Below are 22,261 nucleotides of genomic sequence, written 5' to 3' on the forward strand. Positions count from 1 at the left end.
TTTCGTAACTCCCAGCGAGATATCAGGCTGCATGCTAAAGTTTGTATTCGTGCGATAAGGGGAGGAGGGGGAGGGGGGGGGGTTGTATTCGTGCGAGCATCTACTCCGACAGGACTGAGGCAAACCAAGAACAATGACAGGTATTAATGTCATTTTAAAAGGATTTAGAGGAGTACATTAAAATGAACAACATGAGAATCGTGTTAATTGAGATAGGCGTTCAGAGGAAAGTCCCCGTTTTGGAGTTATAATATTTAACTCCAAAATGGTGACTAATACGGAAAAAATGAATTAATATTTTTTGTTGCAAATTGGTCCTCTATCATTTCATCATGGATTAACCTTAACTTTTGATATACTCTGTACAAATATTATCCCACTGCTAGCCATTCCCTATTCCGCTTTACTTGTAAATGGAGCAAACCCACCCAAGAAAGGAGGTAGCTTACAACACTCGTACACTCGTTCGATCAACACTGGAATATTGCTCCTGAGTCTGGGATCCGTGCCGTAGAGGATCTACAGAGGAAGCAGAGAAAATATAACGAAAAGCGGCGCGTTTTGTTATATGTTTGTTTAATAAGCTCGAAAGCGGCACAGATATTCTCACAGCGAACTCCAGTGGCAGGCGATGCAAGAGAGGCGTTCTGCATCACGGTGTGATTTGCTGTGGAAGGTCCGAGAGCGTTTGTTCCTAGGTGAGTCAATCACTATATTGCTTCTTCCTACGTATGTTTCGCGAAAATGCCACGAAGATAAAATGGAAGCGCTCCGACACGGAGGCTTACCAGAGATCGTTCTTCCCGCGAACCATTCGCGACAGGAACAAGTAAAGGGAGGAGGGGGGTGGGGGGTGGGAAGTGACACACTGCCACACTGCAAAGACTATAAAAACTCACATAGGGAAAATGCAATAAATTGTCATAAAAGAGATAATTACGACATTATAACACACTAGGTAATACAGAAGTACTTTACATATCTGCAGCAATGGTAACTGATTGCAGATAAAAAAAATGTTGTTAAAGAACCAGCAACGAAGATCCTAAAATTTACCCAAAATGCGAAAATGGAATTTGGACGAAAAACAGAACACAGGAGAAATCAACTTATAGAAAAATTTTCAGATACCTGAAGAAACGGCAAGTATAATTTGAGGGTCACACATATAACAATAACTTAGTTTTATCCACGAAACACGACTTTCCTCTGAACGCCTATCTCAATTAACACGATTCTCATGTTGTTCATTTTAATGTATTCCTCTAAATCCTTTTAAAATGACATTAATACCTGTCACAGTTCTTGGTTTGCCTCAGTCCTGTCGGAGTAGATGCTCGCACGAATACAACCCCACCCCCTCCCCCTCCTCAACTTATCGCACGAATACAAACTTTAGCATGCAGCCTGATATCTCGCTGGGAGTTACGAAATCTGTGTTGACGTATCGCTATTTCCTTCGTGTGAATCTTTGCAACGAGCTCTTCTTTGCTTGTTATCTCGGATCTGTACACTTTCACTTTGAGAAAACTCCAGAGAAAGAAATCCAGTGGCGTCAGATCTAGGGACTGTTCTGGCGAAGGAACGGGACCGCCCTTTGCAGTCGACGTAGCGGGAAAATAATCGTCGTCCAAACGCTGCCACTGTCGTACTCTTAGTCGGAAATGTGCTGGAACACTATCTAGTTGATACTATAGGTGTGGTATTGTTCGTAGGGGCACATCATCCGCTGTTATTGCAAGTACTCTTTGGAATAAATGCAGGTAGTCAGCATCCCCCTCCCCAAAAATGGTTCAAATGGCTCTGAGCACTAAGGGACTTAACATCTGAGGTCATAAGTCCCCCTAACTAACCTAAGGACATCACACACACCCATGCCCGAGGTAGGATTCGAAGCTGCGACCGTAGCAGCAGCGCGGTTCCAGACTGTAGCACCTAGAACCGCTCGGCTACAGCGGCCGTCTCCCCCTCCCCTGTCCCCAATTTTTTCTTCCAGTGTGAACGGGCCAAACAGTGTACGACCAAGGACATCTGTCCATATGTTAACATTGAATCTCGTTTGGAATGAGGCAGAACGTGTAACGCGAGGATTCTCGTCAGCATAAGTAGGTTCAAACGCGTTCCCCGAAAAAAAGAAAAAAAACCACAGTGAAACAAGTGGGTATTTGTAAAACTGAAGAGATCATCGCAGCTATTGTATAATACCGCAGTCCCGACCCCTTCCGCCAGCATTATTCCGGGACCGGTAACCAGACGCCACCAAGAAGTGCAGCAGGTACGACGTACTGCAGCCTAGTCCACCCCCCCTCCCTTACCATCTGTGGGAGCGGCTTTCCCTGGCCCGTGGAATGCGGACGGCGGCTGCGGCTTCCGTGCGGTCAGCTGCAAACGCTTCCGGAAGAGAAGCGCAAGAGTGTTCGCTTCGGTTCGTCAATATCAACATAGACTAGTGTCCATCGTCCACTAGCTCGCCTTCTGAACAAGTGCCAGGATGGTCTCTTGATTAGGTGACGCAGTAATGACATGGGTGACTTACCGAGGATTTCACTCAGCGTATTCGGTTTCGCCCATTACGTCCATCATCACTGAGTAAGCGTGCCGATTAGTTTTTTTGATTGGAACCTACAACAACAACATTTTACGACGTTACAAGGGGCCGATTATGTACTTGGACTATTCCTGTTTTGACAGCACATACTCGGCGACTAACTGGGTAAGGCAGACAATAAATCAGAAGGTGCGTGGGTCAGAAATGATACAGTGTTCAGAAGTTACAAATTGTCGGAAAACGTGGACAATGGAAGTAAAATGTATGGACATTACCGTAAATAACTGCCAAGATGTCCCCATAAGAATATATGCAGTATTGCCATATAATTGTCATTTGGATATTGTTCTTATTTTCCGTGCTTGCTAAGAAAAACGGAAGAGGAATTCCACCTTATACAAGACCCCGTTTCATAGTTTTGTTATATCCGAAAAATTAGCGTCACATGTTATAGACTTGTGTGGGATATTTCAATTTTTGTCTTCTTTGTAAATGTGAATACTTTTACACCACAAATTTATGTAATCAACGCTAGGTTATAACATGTAACAACTGTATTGCAGAAAAGGAAATAAAAAATCTCACAAAAAATAGGGATTTAAGTACTGAAACATGTTTGGATATGCTGTGACTGACAATTCGCAATTTTTCACGAACACAACTTTTATTGATGTAAGTTCACAAGGTTGATGACTGAACATACATCCGAAAGGTAACAATAACGAAAAGAAAGTCTCCTAATTCAGGCAAACAAAAGTTCGCTTCCAACTTTACACAAAGGTTCGTGGTAACACATTCACACACTACTAACAGTCCAATTCCGAGATGAAGACGCAATCTTCAACGGTCGCAGTACACGAGGTCGTCATCCGGCGTGAACTGAACTTCGGGCCTGGTTCTAGCCCCTAAATACCTGTCTCCAGCCAATGAGGTTTTGGTTCGAGCTCTCTCTGCAGGATACGCCTTGGGGATAGACAACCTCGTCCTCTGTGGTGTAATATCGGTTGCCGGCCCTCAGGGGCTTCCTTGGATCTGGTATAACAGGATAATAATAAAACTATGAAACGGTGTCTTACATAAGACAATCTATTGTCTTGGAACTTCCTGGCAGATTAAAACTGTGTGCCAGACCGAAACTCGAACTCACGACCTTTGCCCTCCGCGGGCAAGTGCTCTACCAACTGAGCTACCCAAGCACGACTCACGACCCGTCCTGACAGCTTTACTTCCGCCAGTACCTCGTCTCCTACCTTAGCAGAAAACTTGCCCGCGAAATGCAAAGGTCCGGAGTTCGAGTATCGGTCCAGATCACAGTTTTAATCTGCCAGGAAGTTTTATATCAGCGCACACTCCACTACACAGCGAAAATCTCTTTCCAGAGTCTATTGTGTTGTTTGCATAAGAAAGGAGTACTCCTACTTATATCAGGCAAACCGTTCAAAGTTAATGAAAAGCCGTGCGTAGTCTACTTTCATTGAGAGCAAGTACAAGCGTCCTCGCGAAATTGGCAAGGTAACGCCGCGAAGTGGCCATCTGGAGCCCGTATGTCGCCTTGAACCGGGTGAAGTGCAGATCACAGAATCTGTATCGGTGAAATTACCACTAGGACTCTACCCAAGACTATGGTGGCCTTTGTGATAGGTCAGTACACTATATAGCAGGTGACCACTACAGAACAAGGACTACATCTGACCTTGACGGGAGCACGAAGAAATCCAACGCTATTTGCAGACTATAGTCGACAGAACTAACATCTTGCGCAGGAGTTGAAGCTTGCCAACAAACGGTGCATCCTGAGCCAGGCTTTCGCTGTGTCTGTCCTACACACAAAAGCATTGAGACGGGCCGATTTATAGCAGGGACAAGAGTTTCGAGAGTGGTCCATGAATAAATGGAGGTTTCTGATTGATGAATGTCCCTACACATTTCAAACTACTTTTCGTTGAACATCTATGTGGAGAGAAAGTGGTAACCGCTACAGTCACATGTGTGTGTGTGTGTGTGTGTGTGTGTGTGTGTGTGTGTGTGTGTGTGTGGTGGGGGAGGTGGAGGGGAGGAGGGAGAGAGAGAGAGAGAGAGAGAGAGAGAGAGAGAGAGGCGGGGAGGAGGGGGGGTGGAGATTGGCGCTGGTGGAGTCTTGCATCGGAAGCCGACATACCAGATGGTGATACGGAATTCAAAGCTTCATTGGTCTGAGGAGGAATGCTAGTTACGTCAAGAGGTAGAGGAGTGAGTTACATATTACAAGCACTAGGTGACACAATCTCTTTCTAACTGTATTGTCGGTCGACATCTAGTTACTATGGTGGATTAGTTTCTCAAGGACTGACCAGCAAGATCTTAATCATGCAGAATACGTGACTTCCCGTTTTCGAAGAGATATTCCGATTTTGTGCTTTTTTATGTGGACCTCTGTTACAGATATTTTATAATTATTTGTTTCGGGCAGTTGTGGGTACCTTACCCAGCTGCCTTCCACAGCTCTTGCAAACCCAGGCGGACATTGCCCCAGTGTGCGGGAGCGGTGAATTTTAAGAGGCCACCGGGTTTTTAAATTAATTACCTATTCAGTATTCGACCGTGTAATGCTTTGACAACTTTTCTACTTGCAGGGACTCCCCATCAATTGACTACTGGGAAAGGTGAGAGGATATCACAACTGTAATAAGAAAGAAATAAGGAGTGACAAAAATTTCGCTTAATATTGAAATTAGAAATAAGCAAATGTTTAGCAGAGAGCGGTTTTCACTGACGTTGCGCGATAACTAACGACACTGCTGTATCCTGCGGAAGATGACGAACAGCTGATCTGTTGCTAACAGCAAGGCGGAAAATGCCTGTAACAGCACCCGCTCGCCACAGCGACCAGGCTGCAGCTGCTGGTACACGTCGAAACTCAAACTGAAAAGGCAGGACGCAGCAACGGCCAGACCTTCCATGGTTTCACAAGCTTCCAGCTTAAAAAAAACTTCTGCCAACTACGTGGGGAGGCAGACGCAGAGCCTCCCCTGTTGAAAGCTGGGGGCTGACCACGTCTTTTAGCCGTCAGAGGTTTCCCACTCTGGCTCAGTTTTAACCGTCGGAAAGGCAGTTCTCACTGCGTCCCGATGTCTCTAACGCGGAAGAAGATCGACAATTTAAAATTTGAGTAGTTGGTAACGGCTGCCACCATTCTGAGTAAAATATTAACTCTTCTCAAAATGACAGCAGAAGGAATCTGTTTCCAGATTTAGGTTCTCCAGTATATTGGGAATCACTACGATGAAGTTATATTTCTCTCAAAATTTTGTTAATGCTTCAAAATGCGACTGAATTTTTAAGGAACTTTAAATAAATTTGAGAGGAAAATTACAGACACAGCAAAGCGTCCTGAATCTGTTGTTTTATTGATTGCGTGTTTATTCCTACTTGACTCTGTTTGTGGAGGTCCTTGGAAGGTTCGTTCTGTTACAAATTGTTGTACTGCATTTCTCTTAAGATTTACTTTGTTCTGCAAACCTTATGGCCTACTTTTCAGGAAATATAATTTTTTAATAATACTTAACTTCTGAACACTATTGTACACATCCTCTTGTGCATTTGTTTGCTCCCTCATCCAGACGTATTCTGTGTTTTCAACTGTTGTCACTCTAGTACTTTCTGTAAGGTCCTGGCTACGGGTACAAACTTGCTGGTAGAGGCAAGCCGGCGCCTACGGAAGTAAAACGAGCTGTTGTTGCGTCAGAGGTGAGCGCTCCACCATCGGTGCAACCTGAGCAGCGGCTGCCGTTACGACAGCGTGGAGCTGGTCTGTCTGCACCAGCCAGATGCGTACCTCGGGGAACAGCCGCTTCGCATGCAGCCACTGGATACCTTACTGAGCCTCCGAAATAGCGAATACAGTGTTCTGGAGAGATATCTTTAACAAGTTTCAGGAAAATAACGAGTTTGAGAAAAATTCGAGCAGATGAAAATGTAAAATCTACAAAGGCTCGAGAAGAGCCTAAGCTAAGTCAAGCCCTGAGATCTCACGTCTCAGGAATGTAACATATACCACAATAGGGGCATCAGTGACGTTCGTAGTATGTTCGAAATGAATCTGTAGCTTTAAATCATTAAAACGAGAGAGTATTAACGAAAATTCGAATCAGTATATACATAAACTCGAATTCATTCGCATTTCTTTGGAATTCAGAGTGGTCAGCTCGCTTCCATTCTTACAGAATGTACAGGCAGCTGGACAGCTAAAACTTTATAGTGAGGATTCTAATAAACGAATGGATTTCAAGAAGGCAACCAGTCGGTCGAAGGGTTAATGTCGAAATGGGCTAACTCCCAAGACACAGCGGCGTATGGTACATATGTGTCACCTTATTACTAGGGACACAGTTTGTCTTTAGTGTGGTGTGACATTTTTATTTATGTCTATGATCACATAAGAAATTATCTTCGTCGCTCTTTCGTAAATAGCAATGTTCGTACACTTGCTGTAGCTGAGATAAACTGATGCCTTCCTACCACGTGGTAGATATTCTCTAATGTTCTTGCTTCGTCAGCTACACGAACTAGGACTTCAGGAGAGTGAAAACGTCCAAAACCTCACAGAAAGAAAGAAAGAAAGAATGAATGAATGAATGACTGTTTTGGGAGGCTGAAGGGGACTAAACACTGAGATCATCAGTCCCTTTTTTCTTCCTTTAATAATTGAAGTCTAAAGCTTTTCCAAAGGAAGAAATGGAGACATCGTCAAGTTGATGTCTGCATCTTCATCTAGAGCAGAGACCCAGGTAAAAAACAAAGGGAAAGAAAGTAAACGTCAAAAGATGAGGAACTACAATGAAGAAGGAGAGGTGTAGCGATCTGAAGCAGCTGGAGACATTCCAGGTCCAATCCTGCGGCGGCAGACGAACTTGTCACAGAGAAATAAAGAATTCCCCATACAACGTTATGCAGGGAGACAGCCCCACGTTGCATTCCGACGGTGTTTCTGATCGCTGCCAGTGCGCAGCTCTGCCTTGTCGCATCTACCTGTTAAGAGAGTATCATATCCATTAATTTGAAAAATTCAAATCGCTCTAAGCACTATGGAACTTAACATCTGAGGTCATCAGTCCCGTAGAACTTAGAACTACTTAAACCTAACTAACCTAAGGACACCACACACATCCATTACCGAGGCATGATTCGAAACTGCGACGGTAGCAGCAGCGCGGTTCCCGACTGAAGCGCCTAGAACTGCTCGGTCACGGCAGCCGGCTCAAACGAAGAGTGTCATGTTTCCGTCACGGGACAGTTTAGTCGGCGCAGTAGTTACGGATATGTTCAACAAACTGCAGTGGCAGACGCTTCTAGCGAGACATTGCGCATTACATCGAGCTTACTGTTGAAAATTAGAGAGCATGTTTTCCACAAAGAGTCGGACAACGTACGAGTATGACTTCCTCTCACGTAAGTCTCGTAAAATGGTGACGAAAAAAGCAAAGAAAGTAAAGCTGATACTGAGGGTAATGGAGGGTTGTTTTCTCAATGCACCATTTACGAATGGAACACGGAAGGGGATAAAAGAGAGTGGTACAAGAAGTATCCTCCTCGACGCGCCGTAAGGTGGCTTCCGGAGTACAGTCGTGGATGCAAATCGGAAAGACATCGGCGTTAACTTGTGTGCGTTCGTCCGCCGTGTTTTTATAGGGTCTGATCGCAGTAGGAGGGTGACTGCCCCTACCAGAAGTAGTTGGCGACTGCATCATACGATTATTGTTCAAAAACATAGCAGCCTCTACGATCAATTCTGGGACTTCTAAATTATTAGTCAGAGGTCCTAAGAACTACTAGATTACGGCCATTACTAGCCTGAGCCACACTCACGTTAACTCTGAAGGCAGCACCGCATGCCCTGGTGATCAGTCGCTGATGGGGAGGAAACACAAAGCCTGCTACTTCCTCTCAGGCAGCTGGCCGACATTTCCGAGATTGACGTCTGAAATACTCCTCTGTGATGCAGACAAGAGGGAGATTGAGTCAATAATTACATCACTGAAGACTAAGGACTCTCATGGTTATGATGGAGTGTCTAGTAGAATATTAAAGTACTGTTAGCCCTGTATTTAGCCATATTTGTAATTTTTCCTTTAGGAATGGTCAGTTTCCTGAGCGATTAAGGTACTCAGTAGTAAAGCCGCTTTATAAAAAGGGAGAAAGGGATAATTTTAGATCTATTTCTATGCCATCAGTGTTTGCAAAAGTTATCGAAAAGGCTGTGTATGTAAGATTAATTGATCATTTTATATCACACGATTTGCTATCAAATGTACAGTTCGGCTTTAGAAGTCGTTTGACAACTGAAAATGCTATATTCTCTTTTCTCTCTGAGGTACTGGATGGGCTAAGCAAAAAGTTTCGAACGCTTGGCGTATTTTTTTGATTTAACAAAGGCATTTGACTGTGTTGATCTCACAATATTGCTCCAGAAGTTGGATCATTACGGAATAAGGGAAGCAGCTCACAATTGGTTCACCTCTTACTTTAGCAACAGGCAGCAAAAGGTCATTATTCACAATGTTGATAACAGCTGTGATGTAGGATCTGAGTGGGGTACTGTCAAGTGGGGGGTGCCCCAGGGATCAGTGTTGGGGCCGCTCCTGTTCCTTATTTATATAAATGATATGGGTAACTCTAAAATATTTCTGTTTGCTGATGACACTAGCTTGGTAGTAAAGGATGTTGTGTGCGACATTAACTCCGTTTCAAGTAGTGCAGTACATGACCACAGTTCATGGCTTGTAGAAAATAAACTAACGTAAAATCACAATAAGACTCAGTTTTTACAGTTTCTAACACACAATTCAACAAAACCTGACTTTTTAATCTCACAGAACGGGCATATGATTAGTGAAACTGAACAGTTCAAATTCCTAGGTGTTCAGATAGATAGTAAGCTGTCGTGGAGAGCCCACGTTCAGGATCTTGTTCAAAGACTTAATACTGCCATTTTCACTATTCGAACGGTATCGAAAGTGAGTGATATTTCGACACGTAAATTAGTCTGCTTTGCTTATTTTCATTCACTTATGTCGTATGGTATTATGTTTTGGGGTAACTCTTCCCATTCTAGAAGGATATTTTTGGCTCAGAAACGGGCGGTTCGGGCGATAAGTGGTGTGGGTTCACGAACCTCTTGTCGACCTCTGATCACGAGTCTGGGTATTTTGACATTGGCCTCTCAATATGTATATTCCTTATTGTCGTTTATTGTTACCAATATTAGTTTATTTCCAACAATAAACAGCTTTCACTCGGTTAATACTCGGCAGAAATCAGACCTCCATTTGGATCGGACTTCCTTAACTCTTGTGCAGAAAGGTGTGCAGTATACTGCTGCATCCATTTTCAATAAGCTGCCACTCGAATTCAAAAATCTTAGTAATCCCCGCACTTTCAAATCTAAACTGGAGAGTTTCCTCATGGGTCACTACTTCTATTCTGTCGAGGAGTTCCTTGAAAAATTAAGCCGATTCTCATTGTATTGCTGATAGCGTTTGCTTAAACTTATGGACTGATTTTCTTTCAGGTTCATGAACATTTATTTTTATCTGTTATTACTTTTATGTTGTAAGTTCATGTACTGACACGTTCCCTGACCTTGGAGATTTGCTCCTCAGTTTGGTCCTACGGAACTTGACATGTAAATAAAAAAAAAAAAAAATAAGAGAACATGGCCAGCAGAGAGGGGACGACCTGAGCTGGAAGTCGTGCAGAGTGCATTGGAAAGCAGAATAAGAAGTCCGGCGGTGGCGGGCACCGCTGTCCGAGGCATTCAGTCGTCCCACAGCGACTGCCGTAAAAACGCCGGACAGCTGTCTCCGTGTTCCGATTTCTGCCTTTACGGCCGAGGCGACGGCTGCCGAAACACTGAGTGAGGAGAAGGTGAACTTTTTCAGTTCACGGGCTAAACGTTCACCATCCTCGACGGTGAGCGGTCTTTTCAGCGTCAGAGAGAGGCGCAGTGCGAATGGAAACAAGCTGTCAGCAGGGCGACGCAGTCAGTGTTCTCGCGCTGACGCTCGACAGCCGTGGTGGCGGCGTACTCTTGTAATAAAGGGACGTGGAGGCCAGGACTTGTTACAGAAGGGTGAGGGCACCAACGAAGAAAATTTATTACGTATCCTGAACGTAATGAACGTAAAACATGAAGCTGTAAAGCTTGTGCCGCGCACACGAAGAGCACCAACAAACCCACTTGCTATTCTCGCTGAGGACTTATATCAAACAGTTCAAAGCCATAGTGATTATTATTCGACCGTGACTGATTCAGACACGTGACAAAGACCGCTACGAGTCACAAAATTTGCTGACACTCAAATTATTTAACCTTATACTCGGGCTGCAATGGCAATACAAAAACATTAACAAAAGTATACAAAGATATTAAGAGTTGTTTTGTTGAGACTTGGCATGTGTTGCGGCCATCCTGCAGAGACAGAGAACAATAACCCGCTAAAATGATCACAGGACATGTCAAGACTCGACAAAACAACTTTAATATCTGTCTGTACTTTTTTTAAACGGTCTTATATTGTCACTGTAGACCGAATATGAGGTTCATACCTCGAAGCACGTTGTTTCTTTAATTGAGTGTCAGCAAATTTTGCGACTGGTTGCGGTCTCTGAAAAACATTTTCATACTTACATCTACAGCGTGGTCCATTGATCGTGACCGGGCCAAATATCTCACGAAATAAGCATCAAATGAAAAAACTACAAACAACGAAACCTGTCTAGCTTCAAGAGGGAAACCAGATGGCGCTATGGTTGGCCCACTAGATGGCGCTGCCATAGGTCAAACGGATATCAAGTGCGTTTTTTTAAACGGGAACCCCCATTTTTTATTACATACTCGTGTAGTACGTAAAGAAATATGAATGCTTTAGTTGGACCACTTTTTTCGCTTTGTGATAGATGGCGCTCTGATAGTCACAAACATATGGCTCACAATTTTAGACGAACAGTTGGTAACAGGTAGGTTCTTTAAATTAAAGTACAGAACGTAGGTACGTTTGAACATTTTATTTCGGTTGTTCCAATGTGATGCATGTACCTTTGTGAACTTATCATTTCTGAGAACGCATCCTGTTACAGCGTGATTACCTGTCAATACCACATTAATGCAATAAATGCTCAAAATTATGTCCGTCAACCTTAATGCACTTGGCAATACGTGTAACGACATTCCCATCAACAGCGAGTAGTTCGCCTTCCGTAATGTTCGCACATGCACTGACAATGCGCTGACGCATTTGTCAGGCATTGTCGGTGGATCACGATAGCAAATATCCTTCAACTTTCCCCACAGAAAGAAATCCGGGGACATCAGATTCGGTGAACGTGCGGGCCACGGTATGGTGCTTCGACGACCAATCCACCTGTCATGAAATGTGCTATCCAATATTGCTTCAACCGTACGCGAGCTATGTGCCGAACATCCATCGTGTTGGAAGTACATCGCCATTCTGTCATGCAGTGAAATATCTTGTAGTAACATCGGTAGAACATTACGTAGGAAATCAGCATACATTGCACCATTTAGACTTCCATCCATAAAATGGGGGCCAATTATCCTTCCTCCCATAATGCCGCACAATACATTAACCCGCCAAGGTCGCTGATGTTCCACTTGTCGCAGCCATCGTGGATTTTCCGTTGCCCAATAGTGCATATTATGCCGGTTTACGTTACCGCTGTTAGTGAATGACGGTTCGTCGCTAAATAGAACGCGTGCAAAAAATCTGTCATCGTCCCGTAATTTCTCTCGTGCCCAGTGTCAGAACTGTACACGATGTTCAAAGTCGTCGCCATGCCATTCCTGGTGCGTAGAAATATGGTACTGGTGCAATCGATGTTGATGTAGCATTCTCAACTCCGACATTTTTGAGATTCCGGATTCTCGCGCAGTTTGTCTGCTACTGATGTGCGGATTAGCCGCGACAGCAGCTGAATCACCTACTTGGGCATGCTCATTTGTTGCGGGTCGTGGATGACGTTTCACATGGGGCTGAACACTTCCTGTTTCCTTAAATAACGTAACTATCCGGCGAACGGTCCGGACACTTGGATGATGTCCAGGATACCGAGCAGCATACATAACACACGCCAGTTGGGCATTTTGATCACAATAGCCATACATCAACACGATATCGACCTCTTGCGCAATTGGTAAACGGTCCATTTTAACACGGGTAATGAATCACGACTCTCCCATGAGGCACCGCCTTATCGTAGCATTGTCCGTGTGGGCGGGACAGTTTGTGTGCTCCAAGGAAGCTGAGAGCTATATCGGCGGTAGCGTAGCTACTGGCAGGTCCAACCTAGCCGGGCAGGTCTCAGCAGAGGAGCCAGACAAAGTGTGCCTCACAACGACCCGTCTTATATGCTATAACCTATATATCCTATTCCCTACCCTCTCCTCAGTTACCATTCCTTTTCTTTCTCTAATTACCTTAACACACCACTGCCTTGTGGTTGGTCTCGGGAGGGATGAAGGCTAAGGGAGAAAACCCTGAAAGAAAATCTGGAGTGGGCCTCCAAAGGCGGTTGGAAGGCAGCTCCTGCAACCGACGTGATACCAGACGTATTGGCTTGCCTTTCCTCTGGATATTATCATTTAGGTTGAGAGGGAGACCGTGATGATTGGGCAACTCACGTGTCTTCATATTTATCGCTCAGGCTTGTAGCATCCTGGAGAGTACACTTCAGCGACGTCCAAGGACTTCGGCACAACACGGGAAGAGGCAGTTACCGGTTATAAGCTCTGTCTGATTGGCGTAAGACTCGAGTGCCAGGGGCCACTTCCGACGGTGGGAGAGATCATTGCATCTCATTGGACAGCTACCGCCCGCCTCAAGCTGGGCAGCCCCCAGCCAATAAGGTGCTGTCCCGCCACTATCCGCCTGCTTCACGGGATGTGTGGAGCTTAGAAGTAATCTTCGACAAGCGGGTTGATATAGTACACCTACCAACAACAAAAACTATTTCGTATTGCCACCTGGAATGTTAGGACCATGTGTCCAAGGTATATTGACGATGCCGAAGAGGTTGATTTCATCCGTAAGACAGCCGTTATTGACAGAGAGCTCCATAGTTTGAATGTAGACATCGCGGAACTGCAGGAGACGCGGCTTCCAGACGCGGGTTCTATCAGGGAGGATAATTACACATTCTTCTGGCAGGGGAAGTCTCAAGACGAGCCAAGATTTGCTGTTAAAAACGCCTTCCTGGTCTGTACTGTGCCACCATCCGGTGGAACAGAGCGAATTATTGATTCGAAAATATTCTCCTCAAGTGGCACTGTCAACATCATAAATGTGTACGCTCCTACCTTATCATCCAGCATGGAAGAGAAGGATCTGTTTTATGACTTACTCAGTGACAGAACAGCCAAGGTACCTAGCACCGAGACACTGTATTTTCTAGGGGACTTTAATGCTAGAGTTGGATCAAATAACGACATATGGCCGAATTGCCTGGGACATCATGGGGTGGGAAAAATGAATGAAAATGGCCAGAGACTGCTTGAAGTTTGCTGCTTTTATGGACTCTGTATCACAAACACGTATTTCCAGCTTAAGGATCAGCACAAGGTGTCTTGGAGACACCCGCGCTCTCATCACTGGCATCAACTTGACTCAGTCATAGCTAGGCGTACTGGTCTCAAAAATGTGCTACTGACACGAGGTTATCACAGTGCTGATTGCAACACAGACCACGCCCTGGTGGCGTGCACATTGAGGCTCACTCCTAAGAAATGTCACCACGCGAAACCGAGAGGTCATCCCCGTATCAACACAGATCATGTTCATGACACACAAAGAAAGCAGGATTTTGCCAGTAATTTTGAAAGTGCTTTCCCAGGAAACGTGCAAGCGGTAAGGAATGTTGATAAGAAATGGGCAAAAGTCTCGGGTGCAATTTACAACTCAGCAGTATTGGCCTATGGAATAAAAGGAAAAAGAAATAAGGACTGGTACGAGCAAAATTTGGAAGAAATGGAACCAGTCACTGAGGCTAAACGGAAAGCCCTGCTTGCTTACAAAAGAAAACCAAATGAAAGAACTCGAGATGACCTACGAATAGCAAAGAACAGGACACAGCAAACACCCAGGAGATGCGCAAATAACTACTGGCTGAATTTATGTGCAGGTATACAGAATGCGGCCGACTCTGGGAATGCTAAGGGAATGTACGATGGTATTAAGAAAGCAATTGGACCAACTGTCAGAAAAACAGCTCCTCTGAAGTCCAAGACGGGTGAAGTCATCACTGATGAAGGCAAACACATGGAACGCTGGGTTGAACACTACCTCGAGTCGTATGCAGCCGAGAATGAAGTTAGCAAGGATGCATGTGGCGCCATCAAACAAATGCCAGTTATGGAGGAACTAGATGTAATGCCTACTATGGAAGAACTCAGTAGAGAAATAGATTCTCTTTCTAACGGAAAGGCCCCAAGTGAAGATGGGATCCCTGCAGAGGTTATTAAGTGTAACAAGTCTGTCCTTCTCACCTTCCCGATGAGTATGCGGAATTCGAGGATAGTTATTCTATATAAACAGAAAGGGAACAGAAGTGACTGTAACAATTACCGAGGCATTTCATTACTAACTGTAGCCGGGAAAGCTTATGCAAGAGTCATCCTAATGCGATTACAGATCTTAGCTTCCAGAATCTACCCAGAATCTCAGTGTGCTTCAGGCCCGGCCGATCAACCGTAGATATGATCTTCTCCTTAAGACAGCTACAAGAGAAATGTCGTGAGCAGCAGAGGCCACTTTATATTGCTTTCATTGACCTTGTTAAAGCGTTTGGTTTAGTGAGCAGAAATGGGCTTTTCAAACTGTTGCAGAAGACTGGATGCCCACCTAAACTACTGCAGATAATTATCTCTTTCCATGACAAAACACAAGCAACAATTTGCTTCAATGGTAAAACATCAGAAGCATTCCCTGTTAATAGCGGTGTGAAACAGGGGTGTGTTAGCTCCTACATTATTTGGGATTTTCTTTCCCCTTCTGCTCAGATTTGCCTTTGAAGTCTGTGAGGAGGGAGTGTATCTACATACGAGGTCTGATGGAAACCTTTTCAACATTGCTCGCCTCAAGGCCAAGAGCAAAGTAAATACAGCTGTTATCCGTGAGTTGTTATATGCGGACGATGCAGCTCTAGTAGCGAACACAGAAGATGAGCTGCAGTATATAATCAACAAATTATCAAATGCCTGTGAAAAATTTGGTCTACTCATCGGCCTTCAAAAGACTAAGATCATGGCGCAGAGCACTACCAACCTCCCATCCATCAGCATTGATGGCAATCCTCTCCAGATAGTTGATGACTTTACCTACCTGGGATCCACAATATGTAGCAACTTGTCCATGGACACTGAACTTACTTACAGAATCGCAAAGGCATCATTTGTCATGGCTAGATTGAAAAACAGAGTATGGAACAACGGACTGCTTACCACAAAAACTAAATTGAAAGTCTACAACTCTTGTGTTATAAGCATCCTTCTCTATAGCTGTGAGACATGGACAACTCTTTCTAGACATGAATCTCGACTCAACAGCTTCCATCTCCGCTGCCTCCGGAAGATCCTTCAGATCTCTTGGAGAGATAGAGTACCCAACACCGAAGTCTTTCATCGTGCAAGCACAACCAGCATCTTTGCACTCTTGAGTCATCGACGTCTAAGATGGTTGGGACATGTCAGGCGCATGGATCCTGAACGGATACCGAAACAGCTGCTGTACGGCGAACTTCAGGAAGGTGTGAGGCCAGTGGGACGACCGCATCTTCGCTTCAAGGATGTCTACAAGAGAGACCTGACCAAGACCAGAATCAGTCCAAGTCGCTGGGAAAGCATTGCAGATGACCGTGTCAAGTGGCGAGTAACTGTGCGCAACGGCGTCAAGCTCTCAGAGGACGAACGCACACAGGAAGAAATCAGGAAGAGGACAAAGCGGAGAGACAGAGCGGCTTCTGTTCGAAGTCCCTCAAATTTCACATGTCCAAACTGCAGTAGGGACTGCCACTCTCGAGTGGGACATTTTAGCCACAGCAGACGCTGCAGACTGTGAACCAGCATGCTACACCATCATCCCTCAAGGATGGACGGATGCCATTTATAATGTACCACGAAGCGAATATCGTCCGCACTGGCGGAATGACAGTGATACCACGTACTTATTCGTTTGTGACTGCTACAGTACCATCTATCACTAAGCGAAAACAGTGTTCCAACTAAAACATTCATATTTCTTTACGTACTACACGAATATGTAATAAAAATGGGGGTTCCTACTTATTTAAAAAAACGCAGTTTATATCCGTTTGACCTATGGCAGCGCCATCTAGCGGGCCAACCATAGCGCCATCTGGTTTGCCTCTTGAAGCTAGACGAGTTTCGTTCTTTGTAGTTTTTTCGTTTGATGCTTATTTCGTGAGATATTTGGCCCGGTCACTATCAATGGACCATCCTGTGTATTACTAAATAGCTAAATGGTGTAAGGTGCAAGCTCCAGCTGCAGGTAGCTCATTATCGGCTTCCAGGGCCAATAAACATTTGATTTTCAATATTTCATATGAATATTGACCGAAATTGAAAAAAAAATCAAAACGGTGTCATAATCTGCTCATGAAGGATTAAGACATTGCGTTAAAGGCTTAACGCAATAAGATACGTATTATAGTTAGAAGCTGTGTGTGTGTGTGTGTGTGTGTGTGTGTGTTTTGTGGCACAGTAAATCACGGCGTGCAATTACCCACACTTTATTCACGCAGCAACCCCTCCACCCCCACAACGGAATGAAAGGAAAAAAGTTTATTACTTACCGTGTTTTCACTGTTCACGTAGTAAAACTTCAGAATTAGGCGTGACGTTTCAATTTACTGCTTACTTACTATTCGCAACACACTTTGCATATAGTATCCACGTACACCACTGAATGTACGAGCAGAATTATATCAGCGTACGTCACATAGTTCAGGAGGTAAACTTTGAGATAAGCAAAGAACTAGCTCTCGCTTAGAACGGAGGGCAAGTTACTCACAGGGTCCTCCCCCCAGTGTTTGATGATGAGAGCTAATTACAGGCTCCCAACAAACTTTAAACATGACTAAGGTTTTGCGTGTTAAACTTTAAGCGCTCCACTTGCTTAATTTCCAATATTAAACCCGTTTACTCGTTTTTAAAGCAATCGTTTGAGCTGTTTCATATGTAAGAGCTAGATTTTTTTAAAAATTGGGTCTTTGTGATTACTGATAGTAACTAGACCGCCACAGCGATTTAATGCCTGATCTCGAAATGAATCTTTCATACCCACACTTTTACCGAAATGTTCAAATAGATTTATACGGTGTACAGGACTAGATATCGAATCTTTTAATTTTGCCTTTCTCGTGGAACTCTATATCATGTGAGTTATCCGAGCACGTCTTAAGGTCGGACGCAGTTTATTTTTTTCTTATAATCATTCCGTATTTCTTTCAAGAAGTACTTTGGAATTGTTTTACAGTAAAAACATGTCCTTTTCATTCATCAAGCTGTAATTAGAAGTAGTGAATCAGTATGAAGCTTATGTGGAGCTAGCAAAAAAGCCCCTTAGGCTCTCCTGCAGATGATTCTGTTGAGGACAGAGTGAAACGAAATGTCCGAGCCCAGTGTGTCCCGGGCGTTCGTCGCGAAACGCGGCCGACGTTTCGCCGCCCCGGGATGTTACCGTCATCACTCCGTTCACGGGCAGCGGCGGCGCTTTTGCTTTCTTGCCTGGCCGGAGACAAATGACTCGCAGTGTGGAAAGCCGGTCCGCCGCTGTTGTGTTTCGCGTGCAGCCGAGAAAGTGGCGCCAGCGCGCTCGGACTTCGCCCCCCTGACAAAGAACGAGTAGAGTAAGTACGGCCGCGCGCGGCTGGCCGATCACATCTCGACACAACGGGCAGCCCCAGGAGGGCAGCTGTCAGTTCCAGGTACGGCTGAGCCAGTCGGCGGGTAAAGAGTGGCATTCGGTGGGAATGGCTCCTGAAAACGCATTCGCTCTCTGAAAACACAGGCCAACGACGGAAAAACTTTTTTGCTGCAAAAACCTTATTGTTATGTTTCTTAGGGTGGGAAATCCACACTATTCACCCACCATCTCTTCACATTTTACAGTTAAATTTGTTAAATTAAGCGATTTTTTAAAGAATTTAACAGCTTTTATATAGTTAAAATAATTTTAAAATGAGGTGTAATGAATGTAGATGACGTTGGTAGCACTGCTGAAAAACATTTGCTGGCAAAAAAAATTGATTCTATTTTTGTGTTAACAGATGATGTTTTGTTTACTGTCAACCTAACCTCACTTTACCGTTTCCCGTACATGAGCTCAGTACAACGTCTAAGCGTGGTTGTAAAATTTCTGCTGACAGTTTTTGTTACATTTGCGGTGAATTTGTGATTAAAAAACACCAAAGAAACATTACCGACTTTGAGAAAAAGGTTTATCTATCATACTTTGGATCTAAACTTGGTGATCAAGATAAATATTGGACGCCGCATAAGGAATGTTGTGTTGAAGATCTGAGAAAATTGCCCAAAGGAGAAAAAAACCTTTAGACTTGCTGTTCCTGTGAGAACAACATTCTACGCGAAAACCCTGCCGGCCGATGTGGCCGTGCGGTTCAAGGCGCTGCAGTCTGGAACCGCAAGACCGCTACGGTCGCAGGTTCGAATCCTGCCTCGGGCATGGATGTTTGTGATGTCCTTAGGTTAGTTAGGTTTAACTAGTTCTAAGTTCTAGGGGACTAATGACCTCAGCAGTTGAGTCTCATAGTGCTCAGAGCCATTTGAACCATTTTGAGCGAAAACCCTATCGATCCAAAAAACGTACTCCTACCTCTTCTACATATAAAGTTAGGCCTAATGAAAGAGTTTGTAAAGGCTTTGTCTAAAGCTGGGCCATGTTCTAAGTATCTCTGCCAAAAGTTTCCACACCTCTCAGAAGCTAAACTAAAAGAAGGCATCTTTGTCGGACCTGACAATAGAAAATTGATGTTTGATGTTAACTTTGAATCCACAATGACAAATGAGAAAGAAGCATGGGTGTCATTCAAGCAAGACCCAGAATATGTTTTTATTAAAGCTACAGTGTTAAAGAAGTTTAAAACTTCAAGAAGTTTAAAAATTTAGGATGTTTAATGAACCTGAAAGTTCACTTTTTGAACAGTGACCTTGATTACTTCCCGGACAATATGGGAGATGTCAGTAAGGAGCAAGGTGAGCGTTTTCATCAGGACATTAGAGTGATGGAAAAACGCTACCAAGGCCGCTGGAACACCAACATGCTGGGGGACTACTGTTGGTCACTTCACCGAGAAGTTCAGCAAGCGACACACCGTAGAGAAAGCTACACAAGAAGCTTCAAAGAAAAAAGAGAAAGAAAATACAAACCAATTCCAGCTGACAAGTGAAACTTCTATTAACAGATCTCATTGTTTTAAGTAGCTTACTGTAAATACAAACCATGCTTATGTTGTAACAAAGCGTTTCATTGATTTCCCCGTTTACCGTATAACATAGGATTTTTATACTATATAATAAAAAGCATATTTCTCGAAAACTATGGGTGATACAAAAAAAAAAAACCTAAGGCTAGATTTAGATTCAGCTCACAAAAAAATCTATAAAGATCAGCTATCAAACCAAAAAAAAGTTTCTCAAAAAGAAATTTTTCGTTGGCCTGTGTAACCACTGTCTGTGAGAAAAGATGGAACGTAAATAGACCATTCTCGAATCACTATAATTGTTCGAAAAGACCATCAACGATGAATAAAGTATCTACATGGCACTGAACTGCTGATTTTATTGCGAAAGTTATTGCATCCTATTTGGTGGACGCCCACAACACTTCGATGCTTTCTCGTTGCGCCTCTACACCATCTCATCGACCTAACCATATACGCGTAATATTATCCAAGTGTGTCCTGACACAGAAAAATAAAAAGAATAAACGAAACTGACGGACGACCTCTCTTTCTAAAGAGTAGCGAGCAGTGAGGCGGGACGAAATTAATGTCTGTCTTAAAGCCGAATTGGAATTTTGGCTATTGTATATTTTTTTCCAAATGAAAGCTGCAGGCTGTGAATTGTTATCGAATTGTGTAGGCCCTAAAATTTCCAGGGATAATACATCTTCTACAAGAGCTGTACCTGCAGCAGTAAGTTAATAGTCACTCCCACTTTTGTTTCTTGCTCTCTCACGTTCACGGTGATAATACGTCAATGAAGACCCCATTTTCTTTTTCACATATTGCATATCACTTTCTAATAGCTGTGTTATTTGTCTCCATGCGTCTAGTCTTTTCAGTTCGTTTTTGCAATCGTAGAGGGCCATAACTATTCCCGTTCACGATGAAACTCTTACAGCATCAACGGTCACTCCGTAATCCACTCTATAATCCAGTATTTTTAAACACAATAAATACACGCCCTGAGCGAGAATAGGAATTGCCTGCAGGGAAACGGCGTCTGTTGACGTTAAATTTTTCAGGACAGCCAGAAGTCGCACTCAGTACGTTTCATTAACTTCGCTCTTTAATTACAAAACCAACTACTGAAAACTGTAAATTCCAGTGTTTCTGATGAGGTTCTTGTTACATTAAAGAGCGAAACCGGGGAATAAATTGTAGCTCTCTTGAAAAACTTAAAAATAGATCCGTTCTAGAGACGCAACAAATCGCTACTGAACCAACGAACATTCCACCCAGCGTCCACAGTAGGTGAGTGGTCTCAACGCTAACCGATTTCCAACGATTTGTTGTTACCGCCAGCAGACCGAACAACAACCAAGGCCACCCGGTTCGTTGGCTCCAATTTGCCGCCCCTACACACCAAGCAAATCTCGGTCAACGAAGCGGGTGGCTGTCATTCGTTGGCCTAGGGTGTACGCGCCTTGGACGCGTCCCCCCCCCCCCCCCCCCCTCTCACTCCTTGATCTGACTGACTTCATAAGACGCCCGAAACGTTAACGTGCGATGTTGACGCAAGAGTGTGCAGCAGCCAACCAACATCGCAACCAGGTAGGATTCGCGTTACGTTTCGCCCTCCCACAGCGCACCCCGCTCCGGCGCAATTGGTCCGCAGCTCGTGGTCTAGTGGCTGGCGTTGCTGCCTCTGGATCACGGGGTCCTGGGCTAAAATCCCTGCCGGATCGGGGATTTTCTCCGCCCGGGGACTGGGTGGGTGTGTTGTCCTCATCATTTCATCATCATTGGGGAAAGTGGCATGTCTGGACAGTGAAAAGACTGGGAAATGCACAAGCACTGAAACTTCCTGGCAGGTTAAAACTGTGTGCCGGACCGAGACTCGAACACGGGACCTTTGCCTTTCGCGGGCAAGTGCTCTACCATCTGAGCTACCCAAGCACGACTCACGACCCGTCCCCACAGATTCAATTCTGTCAGTACCTCGTCTCTTACCTTCCAAACTTCATAGAAGCTCTTCTGAAGGCAAGGGTCCCGAGTTCGAGTCTCGGTCCAGCACACAGTTTTAATCTGCCACGTTCATATCAGCGCACACTCCGCTGCAGAGTGAAAATCTCATTCTGTACGAGCACTGTTAACCGCGCAGTTGAGCGACCCACAAACCAATCATCATCATCATCATCTTCATCATAATCATCACCATCACCACCACCACCGCCACCACCA

General features: G+C 44.3%; 2 protein-coding genes across 2 annotated transcripts in view; both read left to right on the top strand.

Moving 5' to 3' along the window:
• Positions 1-22,261, top strand: part of LOC124711374 (glucose dehydrogenase [FAD, quinone]-like) — a 151,235-nt gene that overhangs the window by 41,465 nt on the left and 87,509 nt on the right. The window lies entirely within an intron of this gene.
• LOC124711475 lies at positions 13,582-18,462 on the top strand. Its single transcript, XM_047241581.1, has 2 exons — positions 13,582-15,061; positions 18,407-18,462. The coding sequence occupies exons 1-2, from the start codon at positions 13,582-13,584 to the stop codon at positions 18,460-18,462; spliced, it is 1,536 nt and encodes a 511-aa protein (XP_047097537.1).

This window comes from Schistocerca piceifrons, chromosome 8 (assembly GCF_021461385.2).
Source record: "Schistocerca piceifrons isolate TAMUIC-IGC-003096 chromosome 8, iqSchPice1.1, whole genome shotgun sequence".
NCBI lineage: Eukaryota > Metazoa > Arthropoda > Insecta > Orthoptera > Acrididae > Schistocerca > Schistocerca piceifrons.

Coding starts and splice junctions, on each gene's coding strand:
- LOC124711475 (XM_047241581.1), top strand. CDS start 13,582: ATGTGTCCAAGGTATATTGACGATGCCGAAGAGGTTGATTTCATCCGT. Junction 15,062..18,406: donor CCCTGCAGAGGTTATTAAGT/GTAACAAGTCTG, acceptor TTTCGCGTGCAG/CCGAGAAAGTGGCGCCAGCG.